The 20,502-nt window shown below is 37.5% G+C and overlaps 2 protein-coding genes across 2 annotated transcripts; one reads left to right on the forward strand and one right to left on the reverse strand.

Annotated features, from left to right (window-relative positions):
* Positions 1–652: 652 nt before the first annotated feature.
* nrap (nebulin-related anchoring protein) lies at positions 653–15,996 on the forward strand. The gene is made up of 42 exons (XM_055229876.1): positions 653–899; positions 1,286–1,380; positions 1,478–1,565; positions 3,084–3,194; positions 3,281–3,388; positions 3,461–3,565; positions 3,660–3,767; positions 3,850–3,957; positions 4,043–4,150; positions 4,628–4,744; positions 5,231–5,335; positions 5,432–5,542; positions 5,620–5,715; positions 5,793–5,891; positions 5,971–6,075; positions 6,202–6,309; positions 6,417–6,524; positions 6,722–6,919; positions 6,995–7,099; positions 7,460–7,558; positions 7,644–7,748; positions 7,843–7,950; positions 8,023–8,180; positions 8,659–8,812; positions 8,903–9,007; positions 9,743–9,841; positions 9,931–10,035; positions 10,121–10,228; positions 10,335–10,448; positions 10,567–10,764; positions 10,992–11,096; positions 11,184–11,282; positions 11,339–11,443; positions 11,550–11,657; positions 11,980–12,291; positions 12,733–12,837; positions 13,306–13,404; positions 13,505–13,609; positions 13,699–13,806; positions 14,502–14,813; positions 15,110–15,265; positions 15,582–15,996. Exons 1-42 carry the CDS (start codon positions 834–836, stop codon positions 15,864–15,866), a joined length of 5,301 nt encoding a protein of 1,766 aa, XP_055085851.1. The 5' UTR covers positions 653–833; the 3' UTR covers positions 15,867–15,996.
* A 568-nt stretch (positions 15,997–16,564) lies between these two features.
* LOC129457211 (hyaluronan-binding protein 2-like) lies at positions 16,565–20,441 on the reverse strand. Its single transcript, XM_055229878.1, has 12 exons — positions 20,304–20,441; positions 20,012–20,098; positions 19,537–19,647; positions 19,343–19,462; positions 19,010–19,126; positions 18,516–18,687; positions 18,256–18,347; positions 17,852–18,089; positions 17,618–17,760; positions 17,179–17,316; positions 16,964–17,106; positions 16,565–16,889 (listed from the first exon to the last, which is right to left on the reverse strand). Exons 1-12 carry the CDS (start codon positions 20,368–20,370, stop codon positions 16,734–16,736), a joined length of 1,584 nt encoding a protein of 527 aa, XP_055085853.1. The 5' UTR covers positions 20,371–20,441; the 3' UTR covers positions 16,565–16,733.
* Positions 20,442–20,502: the final 61 nt, after the last annotated feature.

Below are 20,502 nucleotides of genomic sequence, written 5' to 3' on the forward strand. Positions count from 1 at the left end.
GTTTGTAAGTAACATTATTAACCTTGGTCTTAAGAAGTTTAAAATGTTGATACAAATAGACCTTAAGTTAACAGTCAACATGATATAGTTTATTGCTTCTTTATAGTTATACTTGGTCTATGGTTTCAAATGACATGGGGCACAGCTAAAATGAATATTGTTTATTTTTAATGCAGTGAGTTCTAGGATCTAGTCATTAATAAAAATGATCTGGTTCAACGTTGGGTTTTGGATATTTCATGGCTAAGTACAATGCTTTCAATAGAGAAAACTGGCTCTTGCCCCTCATCTGTGATCATGACAAATAGAATCTGAAAACAACCAATGTAGTGCTCTCCAGCTATTAGTATATTTGCACCAATGTTAGAAAAGTGTTTATTTGCATTTATTTATTGAAGTTATCAAAGAGAGGCATACAAAATTACAGAAAACGTGTAAGTAAACTCTTCCACCATTACTAATATAGTGCCTTAGCTATGAAATAAAATGAGTAAGAGTTCAGACAAGTCTCTCTGTGTCACCCTCTTTTCTCTCCTCTGACCTGTCCCCTCGCAGACAGACAGCTGCTGGTCCTCTAAGCACGCTAACCTACTTGGAGGGGGTTGGTCCATCATGGGACATATGTCAAAATAAGAGACACTTCCAATGCTTCACAGTCACACAGCTAAGTTTACCACTACCAGGGACACACTATCCAGCCACACTGTCTGAGAGTCACTGCCAGTACCTCCAGCTTGAATAACCTCACTTTTGTTTGGGCATTCCTCTGAGAGTTTTGGATAATTCTGTCAGCTTTTTAATACAGTTTTAGGGGAAATACAAAAAGGACCGCCATGCAGTCGTGTGCAAGGTGTGGGTTTGTGGTATACCCAGCAGAGAAGATCAACTGCATCGACCAGGTAATAGAACTATACATAATTCTACTTTAATCAATAACAACTATCATATGACAACATTACTTAGAAATACAGTTATTAAAATATGTGTGAATGTACTTAAGTTTTGTTTGTTTTTTCTTATGCTTATGTTTATATTTTACAACTAAATATATAGTTATTTCATATAATATACATATCTGAATTGGGCAGTGATTTCTCATCATAAGCTTCCTAAAATACCAGTGCCCTTTTACTCAGTATTAAATAAATCTAGCCCTGTAACCCTGGTGAGTACACTTTTAACAACCCCATAAAATGTTTTAGAGGTTAAAATTAGATTCTCATGAAGTCCCATGAACCAGCATGTAATTAAAGTATTATTAATGTGTCTTTGTCTGCTTTGACAGAACTGGCATAAAGCATGTTTCCACTGTGATGTTTGTAAAATGGTGCTGACCGCTAACAACTTTGTCAGTCATAAGAAGAGGCCATACTGCTCTGTGTAAGTTTGAATTGTAAAGTGAATGTCTTTTTAAAATTTCTACTATTTTCAAATAGCATTTTTATTCATTGTTTATTTTGTGATTGTTTTCCTTTAGTCATAATCCAAGAAACAACACATTCACCAGTGTCTATGAAACCCCAGTTAACATCAATGCCAAGAAGCAAACCATGGCAAGCAGCGAGGTGAGAGAGACATGACGTCAAATACAAAAAAAAATACTGACGCCAACTTGACTCTAGGTATTTTAGCCTTGATGTGATTCAGGTTGGACTATCAACAGGATGACATAAGTGACCAGCCCTGTCATACATTGCATATTGTAAAGCCACTGCTATTGAGCATGTTATTATTAAAAAATATTGTGCTGAAGTTGAAGGTCACAACTTTCACATTTTTCTTTAGTAAAAATGCTTAAAAATATCAACCTGCATGAGACTTCCATAACAAATCATATAGCGCGTAACAGCGAAAAGATGTTTTACAAGGGGGAGTTGTGGACCAGCCGCTTATGGACCCTGTGAGTCTATGGTGACAGCAGTGGTGAGGAATGGAGAGCGTAGCTTAGGTTATTTCTGGATTAGTGACAGAGCTCCAGAAAGACCCTCACTCCCCTCCCTTCCCTCACTTAGTCCGCATTATGCCGCTGGGCGTCTAAAATTATACATGAAGAAAAACAGCTCCACATCTCTTCCTCTCCCCTGCCCGTCACACCTGTCCATGTCTGTCTGAGTATGTCTGTGTTTATGGGTTCATGCTAAGCTCTCGTGCTTATATTAGGAGTAGGTTAGCGGGCGCATCAGCTTCTGCCATACGCCACCAGGGAGATAAAAGGCTTCACGTATTGATACTTGATCTCGGGTTGACTTTGGTGGGTTGAGTGATTTTTAAGCCAGGGACAGTCAAGTATTTTTTGCATTTTTAATGGGCACTTACACTTACTACAAAAAATGATGTATTTTTCTATTGCTGCTTTTGACTTTTTTGCTCACACACTAAATCATCTTCCATTTATCATTCAATTCACATATTGTAATGGCTTAGGCTTAACACTGCATTATTCTAGAAAGAACTACTGTTTTCTGGCAAACCCTGCTTTATGCTAACCAGAACACAAGTTATTAATAACATGACGCTATTATTATCTCCGAAATATTAAACAGTAATGGTCAGCAAGTTCAAAGCAGACAAAATAAAGAGTCTGGCTAAGTGGGGGTTACTCAAGTATCAAACTACAAGTATAATGTCGCTCTTTATCACATACTGACTGTCGCAGCTTTGCTAATTCAAAAGTAGTGAGTGTGCGCATGTGCTGTGTGCTGGCCTTGGCTTAATGCTTTCATCTATGTGCACTTGTAGCTGAAGTATCGCGAAGATGGTGAGCGCTTTATGTCCACCTTCCACTATGACATGAGGTCCATGGAGCTGGAGAGGGCTCGACTAGCCAATCAAATGGCGAGCCAGGTGAGCTCCCAGTAGAGCAACTGGCCTCAAAGAGTCACACCTTTCTTTCTAATCCTTTTAGATAAACAAGTGTGTTTCTTTATGGTGCATCTGAAGTGGTTATAAAATCAGCACTTTCTACTAGTGTCATAAATTCACCAAACCCAAGTCAGTCAAAAAAAGACTGGGGAAAAGCATCTAAAATGTAATGTACTAAACAAACACAATGACTCAAACGCCTGTACCCTGTGTCTAAACAGGCCTTTCAGTCCAGATCTGAGTTCTCCCAGCAGCAGCAGCAGTGGTACTCTGGAATGGTGACCAATCAGGAGATCATTACTATGTCACAGGCCCAGAAGAACATCAGTGATGTAAGCACCTGATCATGTGTGATATTTACTACTGTGAAGTTATCACATGCAGCTGTATTCTGTTCTTTGTGTCATGTTGCTAAAAGGTCAAATACACAGAAGAATATGAGCAGTCAAAAGGAAAGGGAAGCTTCCCTGCATTGATCACACCTGGTTACCAAGCTGCTAAGAAAGCCAACACATTAGCAAGTAGTGTAAGTGTTTGTCCTTTGCTTGAATGCATATTATGCATGTTCATTATTATAATACGGGTATGTTCTCTGCAGTTGGAATACAAGAAGGGTCATGAGGAACGAGTTTCAAAGTATACAACATTTGTGGATCCTCCAGAAGTGCTTCTGGCTAAAAAACAAGGACAAATAGTTAGTGATGTAAGTTACTTCTTTAAAAAATGAAAATAGATGTAACAAAATAGTTATAATATTGTGAACAAGCATTTTTTTAAATTATTTTTGCATTTTCTAGTATGCTTACACAGAGGAATATGAACAGCAAAGGGGAAAAGGCAGCTTCCCAGCACATCTCACACCTGGATACCAGATATCAAAGAAGGCAACTGCACAGGCCAGCAATGTAAATATGAAACACTGTAAACCACACGTATACTGTATGTGCCTAATTATAGCGTTCTCTCACTGGTGTTTTTGTTTTGTAGATAAAATATCGCCAGGTATATGACCAGCAGATAAAAGGTAAAGCCAGTACTGAAGTCGGGGTGGCTGAGGCAGCATTAGCCAGAGAAAATGGAGAGCGCCACAGTCAGGTAATTACATTTGTGATGATAACATCTGATTTACCCCCATAATCTATCCATCATTATGAACACTAGGGTTTAATGTGTCTTGCAGATTGCATATACTGAAGAATATGAACAGCAGCGAGGCAAAGGCAGTTTTCCTGCCATGATCACTCCTGGGTACCATCTGGCAAAAAAGGCTCAAGACAATGCAAGTGATGTGAGTATGAATATTTTCTTTCTTAATGGCCAAATTGTTTAGATAGTAGGTTTGATTCTTGAACTGTCTAGTTTTAGACTTTAACACTAGTTTCACACATGGCCTCCTTCATTTCTCTTTGTTTCCCATGATCAGCGCACTTCCAAAACATAAGTTAGTTCAACTGGTAGAAAGGCTGATATAACTGAAGGGTAGAACTGGCTTTGCCCCATTCATAACATTAGTCTTTATACACTGACTGACTCTGAACCTGAAAAATGCAGTTTGGTGTCAAATGCTCCACCTCTATACATCACCTAGACTTGTCAACACTGGCCAGAATAAATGGTTCTCAACAATGCAGTGCCATTCTTCAGCACAGCCACCTAGGCTAAATTAGACCATTTGTATGTATATGTGTACGCCTCTAATCTCATGATCCTTAAGCTAGGGATGCACGGATTTCTATTTACATAAATCACGTCTTATCCCTCACAGTTGAAGTATAGGAAAGACATAAACAAGATGAAGGGCACGTCACACTTCCACAGTCTGACCTCCGAGGACAACCTTGCCCTGAAGAACGCACGGAAAATCAGGAAGATCGTCAGCGAGGTGCGGCTGTCAACATCATGTGTGCCTAGTATAGTGTACACATGCGGTTTGCACATAGGACTTCTTACACAAACAGACTCCTGCAACCCCATGGTGGAAATCTGACATAACTTGCCACTGTCCAGAAATGCATTTTTTAAATCCTTGAGATTCCTATCCCATGAAGTGGAGGCTTATATTCAAGGCCACTGTATATCCCTTTAGTGTAATCTTAGGCTTTCTATTTTTGCAGCATTAAATGGTATTAAAATAACATTGGATTTGAGGCACACTACCTAGTAATGAGAAAAGTAATAAGCTTTATTGCATGGCAGATGCACTCCTGCTTTCAGATACTATCATGTAAATCTTATATGTGACTTTGTGTGTATGACGGTTGTATATTATTTTAACTATTGCCAGTGAATCTTCAGTGGAATTTATTGTCTCTTAGCTGGACATGGGATGCAATAAAAATGTCATTTAATCAAATTTGTTTATTTTTAGGTGGAGTATAAAAAGGACTTAGAGAACACAAAAGGTCACAGTATTAACTTCTGTGAGACGCCGCAATTCCAAAACGCTGCCAAAGTTGCTAAGTTCACCAGTGATGTAAGTACACCCATATGTTATATTTTATTACTATGGTTAATCACACATATTTTTCACATTGCACATCTTAAGTCACATGTGATTTGTGTTTGACAGAACAAGTACAAAGAGAAGTACACAACAGATTTGAAGGGTCACTCATTACAGGGCGCTGTAATTGACACAAAAACCATGCATGCCCTCAAGGCAGGGAAGCTGGCGAGTGACGTAAGTGCTTTTAAAATGATTTAATTTCACATATGTTTTCACCAATTATATCCATTCTGTGGTGATTTCTGTTTCAGATTGTTTACAAGCAAGGATCTGAGCAAGAATACAACTACCAAGCTACTTTAACACCAGGCTATCAATGCACCAAGAAACTGGAGCCTCTCAAAGATGTGAGTGTTGTTGTAGTTAACCTATTTGCAATGTCTTTACCATATATATAAGTCATGCATTTATTTTTTGTCTGCAGAAAAACTACAGACAACATATTGACCAAGTGAAGTTCAAACCTGTTATAGAGACTCCTGAGATTATCCTTGCAAAGAAAAATGCCCAACTCGCTAGCAATGTGAGTCTGAACTTCCTTTACTTTAATTTAAGCACAATATAGTGAGCCCTGTTAACATCACTGTGTTTGTGACTTTTAGCTGAATTACAAAGCGGATTATGAAAAGACCAAGCATCAGTACACACTGTCCCAGGACCTGCCTCAGATCAAAAAGGCTAAAGCTAACGCTGAACTGTGCAGTGATGTAAGTCAGTAATTAAATATCACATGCATGCACCAATGTCCTCTAATTCTGCATGTACACTGCCAATAAAATAGTGAAATTGATGGAAATGTGCTTTTGTAATCTGTAAAATCGATATAAATTTAGATTAAATATAAAGAACAATGGGAGAAGACCAAGTCAAAAGCCTGTGAAACTGGTTTGGATGACCTGTCTGTCAGAGCAGCCAAAGCTTCCAGAGATCTTGCCAGTGATGTAAGTAAATAAACTAACTCAGCATTACAGACTAAGTAGAAACTGGAGGAAGTTAATGAAATACGATAAGAAACAAATGTAATTAACTCCTGAGGCATGCGTTTTAGATCAAATACAAGGAATCCTATATGAAAAACAAGGAAAAAGCTGTGGGAGTGAACGTAAGCGACTCAAAAACTCTACACTCTCTTCAAGTTGCAAAGATGGCCAGTGACGTAAGTTATCACACACTGTGCTTAATGGATTTTGAACTTTGTGTTATAGGCAACATTTTGAGAACTTTTTTACCATTCAAAGGATGTTGTATTTTGTTTTAAATTATTAATTAAGTCCTAGTTTTTCATCATTCTGAAATCCATGAATACATTATAATATGTCTAATAGGTTAACCAGTCATGTTTTTATATGTCAGATTGAGTATAAGAAAGGATCCAAAGAAAGCCAGTCTCAGTATACTTGCTCTAAAGACATGATCAACTTGAGCCACGCCAAAAAAGCTCAGGCCCTCGCAAGTGACCTGGAGTACAGGAAGAAACTGCATGACTACACAGTAATGCCTGATGATATCAAAGTCCAACAAGCCAAGAAAGCCTATGCTCTACAAAGTGACGTAAGGAAAACTATATAAATACGTTTTTATTATAGAGCTATACTTTTTATTATTAACTTGTTTTTTGACATGTAGAATCAGTATCGCTCAGATCTAAACTGGATGAAAGGAGTTGGATGGGAAGCTGAAGGTTGTCTCAACATTGAACAGGCCAAAAAGGCTGGGGAGCTGTTGAGTGATGTAAGTATAATTTTTGTATTATTTGACATAAAAATAAGACTGCAACTAATCAGTATCAGTAATAATAATAATAATAATAATAATAATAATAATAATAATAATAATAATAATAATAATAATTATTATTATTATTATTATTATTATTATCAATTAAAATTAATATGTAGACGGAAGGCTTCTTAAAAGTCCATTTTTGTGTTAGAGGCTTTTAGAAATCCAGATCTAGATGATAATAATTGATTATTCAAATATTGATTCATTACTTAGTTAAGATGAATCCTATTTGTCATTGCAGCTCTACAGAAATTCAGATAATTATATTGCATTATATAGTATTCTATTGCACTTCTTGTTTACCAGACAAAGTACCGTCAAAAGGCAGACAGCATCAGGTTCACTCAGGTGGCAGACGATCTCAACATTAAACATGCTAAGAAGAGCCAGGAGCTGCAAAGTGATGTAAGTCCATACTGTTTTGGAGCTGTGAAATACATTTACATACTGGTGTTCTAATGTTAATGCTAATCATTTTGTCTGGTTACAGCTGGCATACAAAGCAGACACAGAGCAGATCATTCATCAGTACACCATGACCAAAGATGAACCACTTTTCAGACAAGCAAAGGCCAATGCAGAACTCCTGAGCAATGTAAATCTGAACAATACATTTACATCTTTTGTTTTAGCTGCTTACAAGGCAATAAAAATGTGTTGCTTTAACTTGTATTATTGTCATGTTGTAGAAAGTGTACAAGAGTAACTGGGAGAAGCAGAGGGATAAAGGTTTTGAGATGCGTCTGGACTCATTGTCTATCCTCACTGCGAAAGCCAAGCGAGACCTGGCCAGTGATGTGAGTTGTTAAACCTAAGGTGTAGTCAAAATAACATTAATGTTATTAATGCTTTAATTTTATTTCTCATAGATTAAATATAAGGAACAGTATGAGAAAGACAAAGGCAAAGTAATTGGTATTAAGTCAATTAGCGATGACTCTCAGTTGGCTCATTCAACACAAGCCACTAAACTCCAGAGTGACCGCTTCTACAAACAGAAATACGAGGACACCAAAGCCAAGTACAGGTGGGGAACCACTATTTCACTAACATACACTTAGATGTAGTATTTAATTTGAACAGTATAGTTAAACAGTGTTATGTAAATAAGATCAGCATTAAATTAATGAATACAGATAGACGTGACTCTATAATATAATACAATATACATCAATCCAATTTATAGAGACACTTTGTAATGTTACTGTGTTCATCTATTTTAAAATTATACATATATAACTGAGCAGAATTATTATCTACTGTAAAAATTCTGCTATTACCTACTGTTTCATGAACATGAAATAGTAGGTAATAATGAAATGTAGTCATTCTGAAACAGCCAAAATGACTAAATTTCTGGCCTTTCTGTTCCTTCAACAAGAATCACTAGAATTGCTTGTCATGAGGACCTAAAAAGTATTGATGGATCTTGGAAATTTTTGTTCATCTGTACAGCTAATTACATTTTTTATAATTTATTTTATTACATTTATTGCTGTCTCCAGTGTGTCTTTGGACATGTTGAACATCAGTCATGCTCAGAAAGCACAAGACCTCGCCAAAGACACCAACTACAGGACGATCCTCCATGAGTACACAACTTTGCCAACTGATATGAATGTCACATGGGCAAAGAAAGCCTACGGTCTTCAAAGCGATGTACGTAACTACAATTCATTTAAAAAAAAAATCATATTTAACATGTTTTGAGACTGAAAAGTGATGCCATATGTGTGCTTCTGTCTTTAGAAACAGTACAGGTCTGATCTAAACTGGATGAAGGGGGTTGGATGGGAGGCCTCCAAGTCTCTGGACGTCCAACAGGCAAAGAAAGCTGGAGAGCTTGTTAGTGAGGTATGCTCTAACAAGATGACCTAAAATGCATGAACATAAAAGCAGCAAAACTAGTATAGCTTTTAAAACATTATTTATTTAAATCTGTAAGAATATTTTTTGATAAAAGAGCTTGAAGAAAGGGATACGCAAAATTGCATAACATGTGAAAGGAAAGCACGTATCTAGGTTTACAACGTGGGTCAGAGGTATTTAAAGACTCACTGGGCGTGTGTGGCTAAAAACTAGGTCAACTATGAATCCTATACTGAGCTACATTTTAACAGGAACAAAATTATTTCGGAAAACACAACTGGCACATACCTAACATATTCACTTTGCTAATTAGAGCATTTTAGTCCCTCTATTTCTTGAGTCATGAAATATTGGTCACAGTTTCATTCTATGCCCATAAACCTGTGTTAAGCAACGGTTACCTATTATGGATATTTACAATATTTTAGCAAAGTGTGATTACACTATAACAATCCATAACAGTTTGTCATTAAATGTTCCGTGTGTTGTAGCATATGATGTTATCAGAAGTATGTGCACTTTTAAAACAGAACCTCTATTAATAACTGGTATATAGGCTGTCGCTTATTTTAAGCGTCTCTTATCATCGTTGCTCATTATAAATACATTATCTTACTGATATAAAAATGGCATTGATGTTGCTATGCCCTCTGGTGGCTATCCAAAGAATGGCACTATTGTTGTTACTAAATCAAATTCTTTGTATTCTTTCTTCAACAGAAGAAGTATCGTCAGAATGTCAGCAACCTGAAGTTCACCAGCGTTGAAGATACTCCAGAGATGGTCCAGGCTAAACTCAGCAACAAACTGGCTGTAGATGTAGGTTTCAGTTTTTTATGTGAATTTATGAAGAATAGCTTAACACAATTAAATTATGGTTTAAAAAATACACTGCTTTGTCCATGTAGAGGTTATACAGAGAAAAGGCTGAAGACGTGAAACATAACTACACTCTGAGCGGAGAGCTGCCTGAAATGGTACAGGCCAAAATCAACGCTAAGAACATCAGCGAGGTAAAATGCTGGCTCACCAGATGTACAAAGATGTGATGAATTTGATTTTTATTAACTTTGTGAACATACATTTACTTCTATTCAGAGCCGGTATAAGGAGTCTTGGACTAAGTTACGTGATGGTGGCTACAAACTGAGTCTGGATGCCATTCCTTTCCAGTCTGCTAAGACATCCGGCGAGATCCTAAGTGATGTAGGCTCTCTCGCTTATTTACTTTCTTATAGGGGTTTTATATTGCTAGACATACAAGCTATAGTATCTTTACTTGTAGCTAATGGCTTTTTCATTGTCATTTTAGCAAAAGTACAAAGGAGAATTTGAGAAAACCAAAGGAAAGATGATTGGACTGAAAGGACTTCAGGATGACATCAACATTGCTCACTCAGTTAATGCCACGAAGCTTCAGAGTGACGTGAGTAAATAAATATTTTCACAAAACTGTGAAAATTGTGTGTAATTTAATTATTAAAATAAAAATTGGGAGAAGAAGAAAAACTTGAGCAAAACTAGGATGTATTTTTTGCACCTAGATCAAATACAAGCAGGACTCTGCCAAGGCGATGTCCAAGTTCCACTTGCACATGGACATGCTGGAAGTGGCCCATGCCAAAAAGGCCCAGTCTTTAGTGAGTGACCAGGACTACAGACTCACTCTGCACCAGTACACTGCTCTGCCTGACGACATGAAAGTGCAGGCTGCAAAGAAGGCCTATGCTCTGCAGAGCGATGTAAGAAGTCTCAGCTTATATATATATATATATATATATATATATATATATATATATATATATATATATATATATATATATATATATATATATATATATATATATATATATATATATATATATATATATATATATATATATATATGAATACTATAAATACTATAAAAAATATATTACTATGGAATATACATGTTATCTGACAAGTTTTTGGTAATGTCTTTTTGCAGAAAGTCTACCGCTCAGATCTGAACTACTTGCGAGGTGCAGCATGGATTGCAACTGGTGCTCTGCAGATTGAAGGAGTTAAGAGAGCAACTGAACTCATCAGTGATGTAAGATATGAAATATCTATTATTATTTTACTACAATCACATTGATATTACATTTATGTTAACTGTAACATTTCTGTTTTACAACAGAAAAAGTACCGCCAACAACCTTACAACTTCAGACACACATCTGTCACTGACTCCCCAGATATTGTTCATGCCAAAATGAGTGGACAAGTCACAAATGAGGTTAGTTAATGTGGTTAATGTAAAATAGTAGCCCATTTAACTGTTTTTTTCCCCAGCGTCTGTATAAAGAGAAAGGCGTCAGCGACCGGCACAGCTACACCATCACCAGTGAGAGACCGGAGATTACACAAGCCAAGATCAACGCAGCCAATCTTAGTGATGTAATGCAACTGCAATTTTATCAGTGATCCATATAATATTCACTTTTGTGTTCAATGCTATTATATTGTGCATTATATTATGTAACATGTACCTGTCTACTTTCAGATTAAGTACAAAGATTCTTGGCACACTTTAAGAGCTCAGGGTTACAAGCTGACCATGCAGGACATCCCATTCCAGGCTGCAAAGAGCTCCACCGGCATCGCTAGTGATGTGTGTACTGTATAATTCACTTATTGGGCATACTATTATTATTACAGGTGACATAAATAAGTTGAATATTGAGTAGGAGTAGGAAATGCATTTATTCAGTTATTCATTATTTTTATTGCTCAAAAATACATTGAAAAACATGCATTCCTACTGTGAGTGGGGTCACTTTATCCTAGACTTGTCTTCAGGTAGATACATCAGTTTCTGAAAAATTCTAGGTAAAGCCATCACTTGATAATAACTTAATAGTGCAAATTTAAGAGAGCAATGTTAAATACATACAACTTTATAGTAATTTACATAATAAATATCTTTTCTGCAGTATCAGTACAAGCACAACCACCTGCTGGAGAAAGGAAAGCACATCGGTGTGAAGAGTGTGTTGGATGACCAGAATGTCCTGCACTGCCTTCAAGTGGGTCGACTGGCGAGTGACCAGGAGTACAGAAAAGATGCCCTTACCGCCAGCGGACAGTACCATCTCACCCCAGACATGATCAACATCGTGACCGCCAAGAACGCTCAAGCTCTGGCCAGTGACCAGGACTACAGGAAGAAACTGCATGAATACACTGTCCTCCCTGATGATATGAAGGTCAAATGGGCCAAAAAGGCATATGAACTCCAGAGTGAGGTATGTACAGCAGCTTTGAACTGTATAGTAATTTGTGATAGGCAGTGGCAGTGAAAGAGTACTACAGTGTTGTACTATAGTAAAAGCATAAAAAATACTACTCAGACTACAGCTTATTTTTTTAGTTTTTTACACAAAACTTGATTAATTAAGCTGAAGCTGAGTTGTTAAACCACAATCTGCATAGACAGTGCTGAGACAGCTGTGCACTGGGATAATTAGGCCTGTACTCAGTAACTGCTATCAATTTAAATGTGACTAATTACAATTACATGGCTAGATTTATGCTCAATTATAAGTACAAGCACTTGTTTAAAAATCTACTAAAGTGCAATTACCCAGAATGCTTAATTACAGTAACATAAGTGTTTGCAGTTAATTATTTTTCACCCCTGTTGATGGATGAGTCTATCTTGAATTAATTTGGTTTTATTCTTGTAGAAACTGTACAAGTCTGATCTGAATTATATGAAAGGAGTGGCCTGGGATGGCGTTGGTGCACCTCAGTTGGAGTCTGCCAAAAAGGCGGGAGAGCTCGTCAGTGAAGTAAGTACGGCACATTAATTGGGGTTGTGCAAGTAATCAAATTTGAATCAATCGAGATTCACTCATCTGTAATTGTGAATGATATGCTTGGGTCTATTTAATCAAGTGGCCTACAGCCAATGCTCTGTCAGTAAAAGCATGCGGTTTGGAGCAGAGATAAGACTTTGGGGGGAGAAATTTTATTTGATTTTTTGTTTAAATGGTAACTATCCCAAAAGTCATAAATAAAACAAAATTGAAAAAAACAGTCAATCCATGTGAGGAAAAAAAAAACCATTACATTTTGTCCTATCACCCAGCCTTAATATAAAAAAGTAACTCAAAACACACACTATCACATAGAATTAAATTGGGTTAGGTTTTAATTAGATTACAAGTATCCATAATGTTTTAAATGCATGACCTTATTCACATTGATTCTGTAATAATTATACAAACTTTTAATGTATTTGATTTTCATATTTGCAGAAGAAATATCGACAGCTTCCTGACCGCCTCAAGTTCACTCAAGTTGCAGACTCTCCAGATATCATCCATGCAAAGACCAGCTACCAGCAGTGTAGTGAGGTGCATATATATCACAGTTACAACTTCTACAATGTAGTTAATATAAATGTTTATAATGTAATGTTCATTATTAAAATGATTTAAATGTTTCTGTGCACAGAGGCTGTACAAATCTGGAAAGAATGATGACATGCACAAGTACACCTTACATTCAGATGATCCAGATTTTGTTAGGGCCAAACTGAATGCCCAGCAGATCAGTGATGTAAGATTTATGCTAGAATTTTTAATAATAATAATATGTTGTTTTTTTAATAGTACATTAATTTGTAATATTCTGTTCTTTACTTGTAGAAAGTCTATAAGGCACAAGGAGAGCAGGTGAAGACATCGGGCTACGACTTGAGGCTAGATGCTATTCCATTCCAGACTGCAAAGGCCTCACGGAAAATAGCCAGTGATGTAAGCTCATATTGTGGTGATATACAAACCTTTTTTCTTTCTCTTTTTTACTTACAAAATATATTTTTAAAATTCAACTGTAAAAAAGAAAACAGCTATTAAGTGCCAGTAAGTTATTATTATTTATGAGGCATTTTCCACACAAAAAAAACAAAAAAACAAGACCAGTGCGATTTGAATTGTTATTATTGCTCTAGGAAGGACATCTGACATAAAATCTGATTATATACACAGATACTAGATGAGGCAAAGTAAAGCAAGTTTATTTGTATAGCACAATTTGTAGAAAAAGTAATTTTAAGTTCTTTACAGACTAAGAATAAATGAATGAAGAATAGAATGAAACACTAATTCCCCATATTTAGTCCTGACTCTGGGCACTACCAGGAGGCCGGTCTCTGAAGTCCTCAGAGTGTGAGATGGGTTATATGGCAGTAACATGTGGGAGACCATGGAGAGACTTGTACACAAGCAGAGCTGCTTTAAAGTCTATTCTTTGTACCACAGGAAGCCAGTGCAGAGACCTGAGCACAGGACGTATGTGCTCATACTTCCTGGTTCTCGTCATGACCCAAGCAGTATTGTTCTGGATGTACTGCAGAAACAATAGAGAAATGCTTTGTTGCATCTACTCCAAGAGAAAAAAGTAAATGTTTTCTTTCTAATTTTCTATTTCTATTTAAACTTTGTTGCAGTTAAGTTACAAAGAGTCCCATCTGAAGGAGAAGGGTCAGCAGATTGGCCTGCGCTGCGTGGAGGACGACCCCAAACTCGTGCACTCTCTGGCGGCCAGTAAACTGCAGAGCAACCTAGAGTACACGCGACAGTCCAAGGAGGGGCATTCTCAGTACAAGATCCACGCAGACCAGCCCGAGTTCCTCTTGGCCAAGAAGAGCCAGGCCCAGGCCAGTGACGTGGTATACCGCCAGAAACTGCACGACTACACCTGCGACCCTGAACAACTCAACGTCAAACACGCCAAGGAGGCCTACAAACTGCAGAGTGATGTAAGTAAGCAAGACGATGTAATAAATACAATCAAAGTGTTTTTATTATCATTTTCAGACATTATTATTCATGGGGTGGCACTGGGTGAGGTGGTAAAGCAATGGCCTGGCAAGTAGAGCTGTGTACTGTTTAAAGGTACCAGTACAGTACAAAATTAACACAAAACAACCTAATACTGTTAAAAAAGTTTACTTCGATAAAATATTTTGATTTCTGGTGGGTCCTGAAAGAGCATGAAATGTAGTGTAAACAATTAGTTTGGCTGTTTAACTTCAGATTTGTGCTATTTTCACAGAGGAACTACAAGGCAGATCTAAACTGGATCAGGGGAGTGGGCTGGACCCCTCCTGGATCACACAAGGCCGAACTTGCCAGGAGGGCTGCTGAACTGGGGCTCACAGAGGGGGTTAGCACCGATGAGGCTATAGCCAAATACCAACACATGATGATGGTGAGTTCACACAAAAACACATTAAAACAATGCTCTGAACTAGCTTGAACTTGATGAAACATCTTATCCACTTAATTTTAGCATAATTTTGTTTTAGTAATGCTATAGCCATAGATTGTAAATTTTACAATAATAAGGTTGTAGGTAGTAGTAGTTACAGAGGAAATGCAAGTAGATGTTAGCAACAAGTACCTAATACTTAACTTCCAAAAGTTGCATAGTACACCAATGACTTTTAACAATTATTGAGGAATGATCACTTTAACCGTGATTACCATGCTCCCACCCACCTGCTCAAACAACTTTTTGCCTTCAGCTGCAGTACCAGGAGCAGATGGAGCAGCAGCAGAACCAGCAGCAGTCATCAGAGCAGGTGGAGACCAGTGAGGAGATCCAACAGGGAGTCAACATGGATGCCATGGAAGTGCTACACGTCAAACGCAAGAAGATCCAGACTGTCCAGAAAAAAACCACAACCGCCACCACTTCCTCATTCAAGTCCATGGAGAAGAAATCCTCAAGCACTTCATCATCCTCAACAGCTGCCATGCACAACACTGTCAAATCTATGTCTATTAAAGGTGCCATTGAGGAAGCATAAGGAATACACACATTTGGCATTATAACCTTCAATGAAATCACAAGTTAAATTGTATTAAGCAAGGCCAAAGTTTGATGGGCTAGAAAAGTTGTTTAGTTAGAAAAGAACACTATTTTGCTTGATCACTGTTCATTGAAAAGTTTCACAGATAAATGTTGAGCCGTCTTGGAACTTTGACTATACTTTTTTTTACATATTTTTGCGTAAACTACTGACTTCAAAAACACACATTTTGTCATATGCAGCAATAGAGTGCAGATGGTTATTGATGTTGAGGTCTAAGAGAGATTCTGGCATGTTGATTAAAGTAGACAGAAAAAGTCAACATATTTTTATGTTGTATTTTTATGTTATGTTGTGCGCATGAAAAAGGAGGAAAGAAGAGAATGTAGGTTGTGGGATATGTTAACAAATATGTTGACCTGGTTATGTGCAACCTGGTTCAATAAACTGAATTTAAGTTGTTTAAAGGGCAAAGGTCGCATGTTGCATTTGTTTAAAAATCAGGCAGCTGGTTCGGTGTGTGTCGCTGCAAAAAGTACATTTTTGCCAAATTTTTAGTTTTATCGTTTTATAATTGATAATGATGACGACAATGGCAGACAAAATGGTTGTGGAATTTATGCACTTTGAGGTCTTGTTTTGTCTGGCAGGTTCAGTATTTATGTATCCCTTGTAACTCAAAGCTGAGCTGGGAGTAAATGCTTGGTTTAATTGCTAATAAAATATTTTTTCCAAAGCAAATTCTTCTTTTGTTCAAATTGTTCTTTTTTCAGGGTTCAATCAGTTAAATGATGGTCTGTCCCTACTATCTAAAATCAAAAAGTAACACAATGCAAATGTAAATATATTAAGTCTAGTTTAAGTTTAATTAATCTTGTTTAAAATCCAGTCTCTAAACTTCAGCACATTTGCATAGACTCCAGGCTTGTTCTGCTGTCCGCAGCCATCGCCCCAGCTCACCACTCCTGTGATATAATAAGTGCCATTTGTCTCACACACCAATGGACCACCGGAGTCACCCTGTACATGAAATAACAATACACAATCAAGTGGCTATTCACACTAAAGTTAAGCTGTATGTCTTATTTACAAACCTGGCAGGCGTCTATGCCTCCCTCTAAGACCCCAGCACAAAGCATACTGTCATCCAGTGCACTTGCATAGATGTGAGGAGCTTTGCATTTCTTATCAGAGATCAGAAATACATTTGTGTTCATCAGATGACTACTGTAGCTCTCTAGAAAAAGTAACATTTAGGTTTGATATAATGTCATTGTATTATTTGAATCAATAGCTGACAGTATTATACGTGTTTCAGTTGCTCCCCATCCAGAGATGACACACTCCTTTCCAGCAGGGAAGGGCTCATCTGGAAGACATGCAGCTTTGACAAAAGGAGTTTCCTTTGCACAGTAAGGGCTTTCTGTGATGTTGAGCTTAAGAAGAGCTGTAAAAAAATGTTTTAAATGGAATTAGTTATTATTTCTAATGGTGAATTGGCTTGCTACTGGTGGCAACTTAGCAACCTTGGAAGCAAGCTGGATGAAGTGTTTCCCCCAAGGACACAACACTAAGCCTTGTGGGGTGTCAAGTGTGTGACTAACTCTACTCCCTCAGCAAATGCTTGAGGGGATGATATATTCCCCTTGACTTTTCTTTTCCAGATTTAACAACACTCACACCTCAGAGTGAAATACATATTAGCAAAAGGATACTTGCATGTGGCCTGCTTGTGAATATTTACTTACCAATGTCATTGTGCACTGACACAGGTGTTTCGCTGTAGTTCTCGTGAATATATGTGTTGGTCACCGGGAGGGTCTGATCCATGTCCTCCTCTTTCAGGATGTTGATTCCACCCAAAACAACTTGATACTCTTTTCCTTGTATTCTGTCAAATACAAGCCTCTGTTAATAGATTTTATCATTTCTAATGTGTATTAGATTTGTTGAATGAACTGTTGACGTTCAGTATAACTTACATACAGTGTCCAGCCGTGAGAACCCAGCAGGAGGAGAGCAGTATACCTCCACATATGTGTTCAAAGGGTAGACTGGAGCCGCTGCTCCTGCTCTGCACTGAGGCCTGCCACGGGTTAGATCCAGGGAACGCCTTGGTGCCTCCATAGATCCTGGAGGCCCTCTTAGGTCGGCCCACCCCGCACTGAGAGAACTGAGAGGTGGGACTGGGGGTCACTGTTGGGACCGGGGTGGTCGGAGCTGAAAATGTAAAAGTAACATAGTGTAACTTTTTGTACTAGTTTCAAAATCAGATTGTTTAATTGCAAATAATGTTTGGATTAATTTTTATGAACTCTGCATAAACCAATATGGAATGAACTACAGAAAAAAATGGTATAGTATAAAGCCACACACTGTTCATTACCTTCAGGGCACTTCTCGATTTTGCAGTAGTCATAGACCAGCCTTCTTCTTCTTCTAACGTAGCACCATGGTCTGAGGTCTCCGTCTGGATTTCTAAAAGACACTGTCTAATATTAATCATAATGGTTATGAAAAACTCTCTTTGAGTAAGACATTTTATTCACCTCGCCTCCAGTGTCTATATACACTCTAGTAAGGATGAGTCTTCAGTTCAAAAACAAATAAGAATAAATAATAAAAAATATATTTATTGGAAAAAACCTGCAGTGGTTGTTTTTTTCAAGTCCATCAAACTCTGGGAATCGACGGAAAACATTTCCAACACGAGCCAGAACAAAGTAGGAATGCCAGTCCAAACATTCCTCTCCGTGTTGTGTGATACTGACCATGCCTCTGTACGTCTCTCCATTTTGGACATAACAGTCACCAGGAACTGTCACACAACAGGAAAAGCTTATCTTGTGTATTTGATTTAATATTTGAAAGGATCTTGAGGTCATATGTTGAAAATGTGCTAAATAAGTTACACAATCAGAGGTGGGTAGAGTAGCAAACATATTGTACTCAAATAAAAGTACTGTAACTTTCATAATATTACTCAAGAGGAAGTACAATGTAGTGAGAGAAATTATTTGGGGGATTATTTGGAGGTGATTGTAATTATTTGGATGTAACATTGGATTTATAATTTGGAGTTAATGTGACTGGAAGGACAAAGCAATAAATAATGCACAAAATCTGGTATTTCCACATACCACTTTCACAGAACTTCCCTGTGTGTCCTATTGGGCAGGCACAGTAGAAACGTTTGGACCCACGGATACAGACGCCATCATGTTGACAAGGATTTGGATCACAGGGATCACTTGGCACTAAACAAAGACAAATACAGGATGTAAGAATGCAATTTAGAAATGCGCCGCTTAATATTTTATTATAACTACCATTACAAATAGACTGCCTGATCCTTAACCAGAATAGCACATGGGTAACACTTCTAGGCACTCAGCATTCCTGAAACCTGACTTTCAACAGCAATAGACTGCAGCAACAGTATTCATAACTAGTATGAAGTAGAAAGGACTCACAGGACATGCAGTCAGGCCCGGTGTACGGTGATATGCATTTGCACTGATAAAACGGAGGTTTACCAAGGTCAACAACACACATGCCATGGCCACATTTCACATTTTCACAGATATTTTTCACTGAAATTCAAAATAGAAATGTTGTACAACATGAAAAGATAAATGACACAATTCTTCAGTATTCAGAAAAGCACCTTTCTGGCATCCTTTGCCTACATAGGGCTCTAGACACAAGCACTCAAACTCAGTGTCCGACTTTCTATGACATGAGCCCCCATTGAAACAAGGGTTCGGCTCACACACATCTGTGGAGAGGAAAATTACATTACCACTGGCCAGTACATTCTAATGCAATCCTTTACACTGCAGGTCAAACTTTATTACCGGTTTAGTCCTGAAAAAAATCAAACCCCATCATAATGGCATATTCAGTCTCTCTGCCTATACTTGTTTTTGTACTTTAAGTAAAATAAACATTTGCCTATTGTCTAGACATGGGTTTCAGACAAACAATTCCTTCCTGATTTGGAAAAACTTTGTGAGGACCTTTCTCCATTCAAAAGATATATTTTGATTTGAATTGTTTAATTGCCATGACCACAGAGAACAGTTGCCAGAGCTTGAAACACAGCACACTTTTTTTTTTTGAAAGATTCAATTTTGCCTTACTGTTATCATCCAGGAGATCAATCAACCAATCGCCTAGGTCAAAAATGGACGATGGCTCTGTAGGGTGGTCCACATCATAGTCTATATCTACCAAAAGCAAAGACATTAATACATAATTAATATATTTCAACCTGTATGACCACTTATTGACTCTAATGAAAAAGAGAAAAGGGTGCTTACATATGGTGTGCTACAAGTTCAAAAGCAGAAAAAGGAAATCAAATGTTACAATTTGCATCATTATTGTTTTTGGGGGACAAATTCATTAATATTATTCATAATAATATTATACTTACATTGGTTTCTCCCTTGCCAAATAAGACACAGAAGACTATGAGCAGAACTCTGACAGCCAACATGGTGAACCCCAACTCAGTGACAAATACAGTGGGTAGGCCTTATACCTACGTCCATACACCCACATCTGTTCAATATTTAGACAGCAGCATTGATTTGAGTTTTCATGTAATTTAGACTTTGACACTGCCTTT

This window comes from Periophthalmus magnuspinnatus, chromosome 19 (assembly GCF_009829125.3).
Source record: "Periophthalmus magnuspinnatus isolate fPerMag1 chromosome 19, fPerMag1.2.pri, whole genome shotgun sequence".
NCBI classification, from domain to species: domain Eukaryota; kingdom Metazoa; phylum Chordata; class Actinopteri; order Gobiiformes; family Gobiidae; genus Periophthalmus; species Periophthalmus magnuspinnatus.

Excerpts from the sequence above, each read along its gene's own strand:
- LOC129457211 (XM_055229878.1), bottom strand. The coding sequence starts at position 20,370 with ATGTTGGCTGTCAGAGTTCTGCTCATAGTCTTCTGTGTCTTATTTGGC. Across the intron at positions 20,099-20,303 it reads CAAGGGAGAAACCAATGTAA|ATATAGACTATGATGTGGAC; the intron begins GTATAATATTAT and ends TGCTTTTGGTAG. Across the intron at positions 16,890-16,963 it reads GAGGCATAGACGCCTGCCAG|GGTGACTCCGGTGGTCCATT; the intron begins GTTTGTAAATAA and ends TTTCATGTACAG.
- nrap (XM_055229876.1), top strand. The coding sequence starts at position 834 with ATGCAGTCGTGTGCAAGGTGTGGGTTTGTGGTATACCCAGCAGAGAAG. Across the intron at positions 4,745-5,230 it reads TCAGGAAGATCGTCAGCGAG|GTGGAGTATAAAAAGGACTT; the intron begins GTGCGGCTGTCA and ends GTTTATTTTTAG. Across the intron at positions 11,658-11,979 it reads CCACCGGCATCGCTAGTGAT|TATCAGTACAAGCACAACCA; the intron begins GTGTGTACTGTA and ends TCTTTTCTGCAG.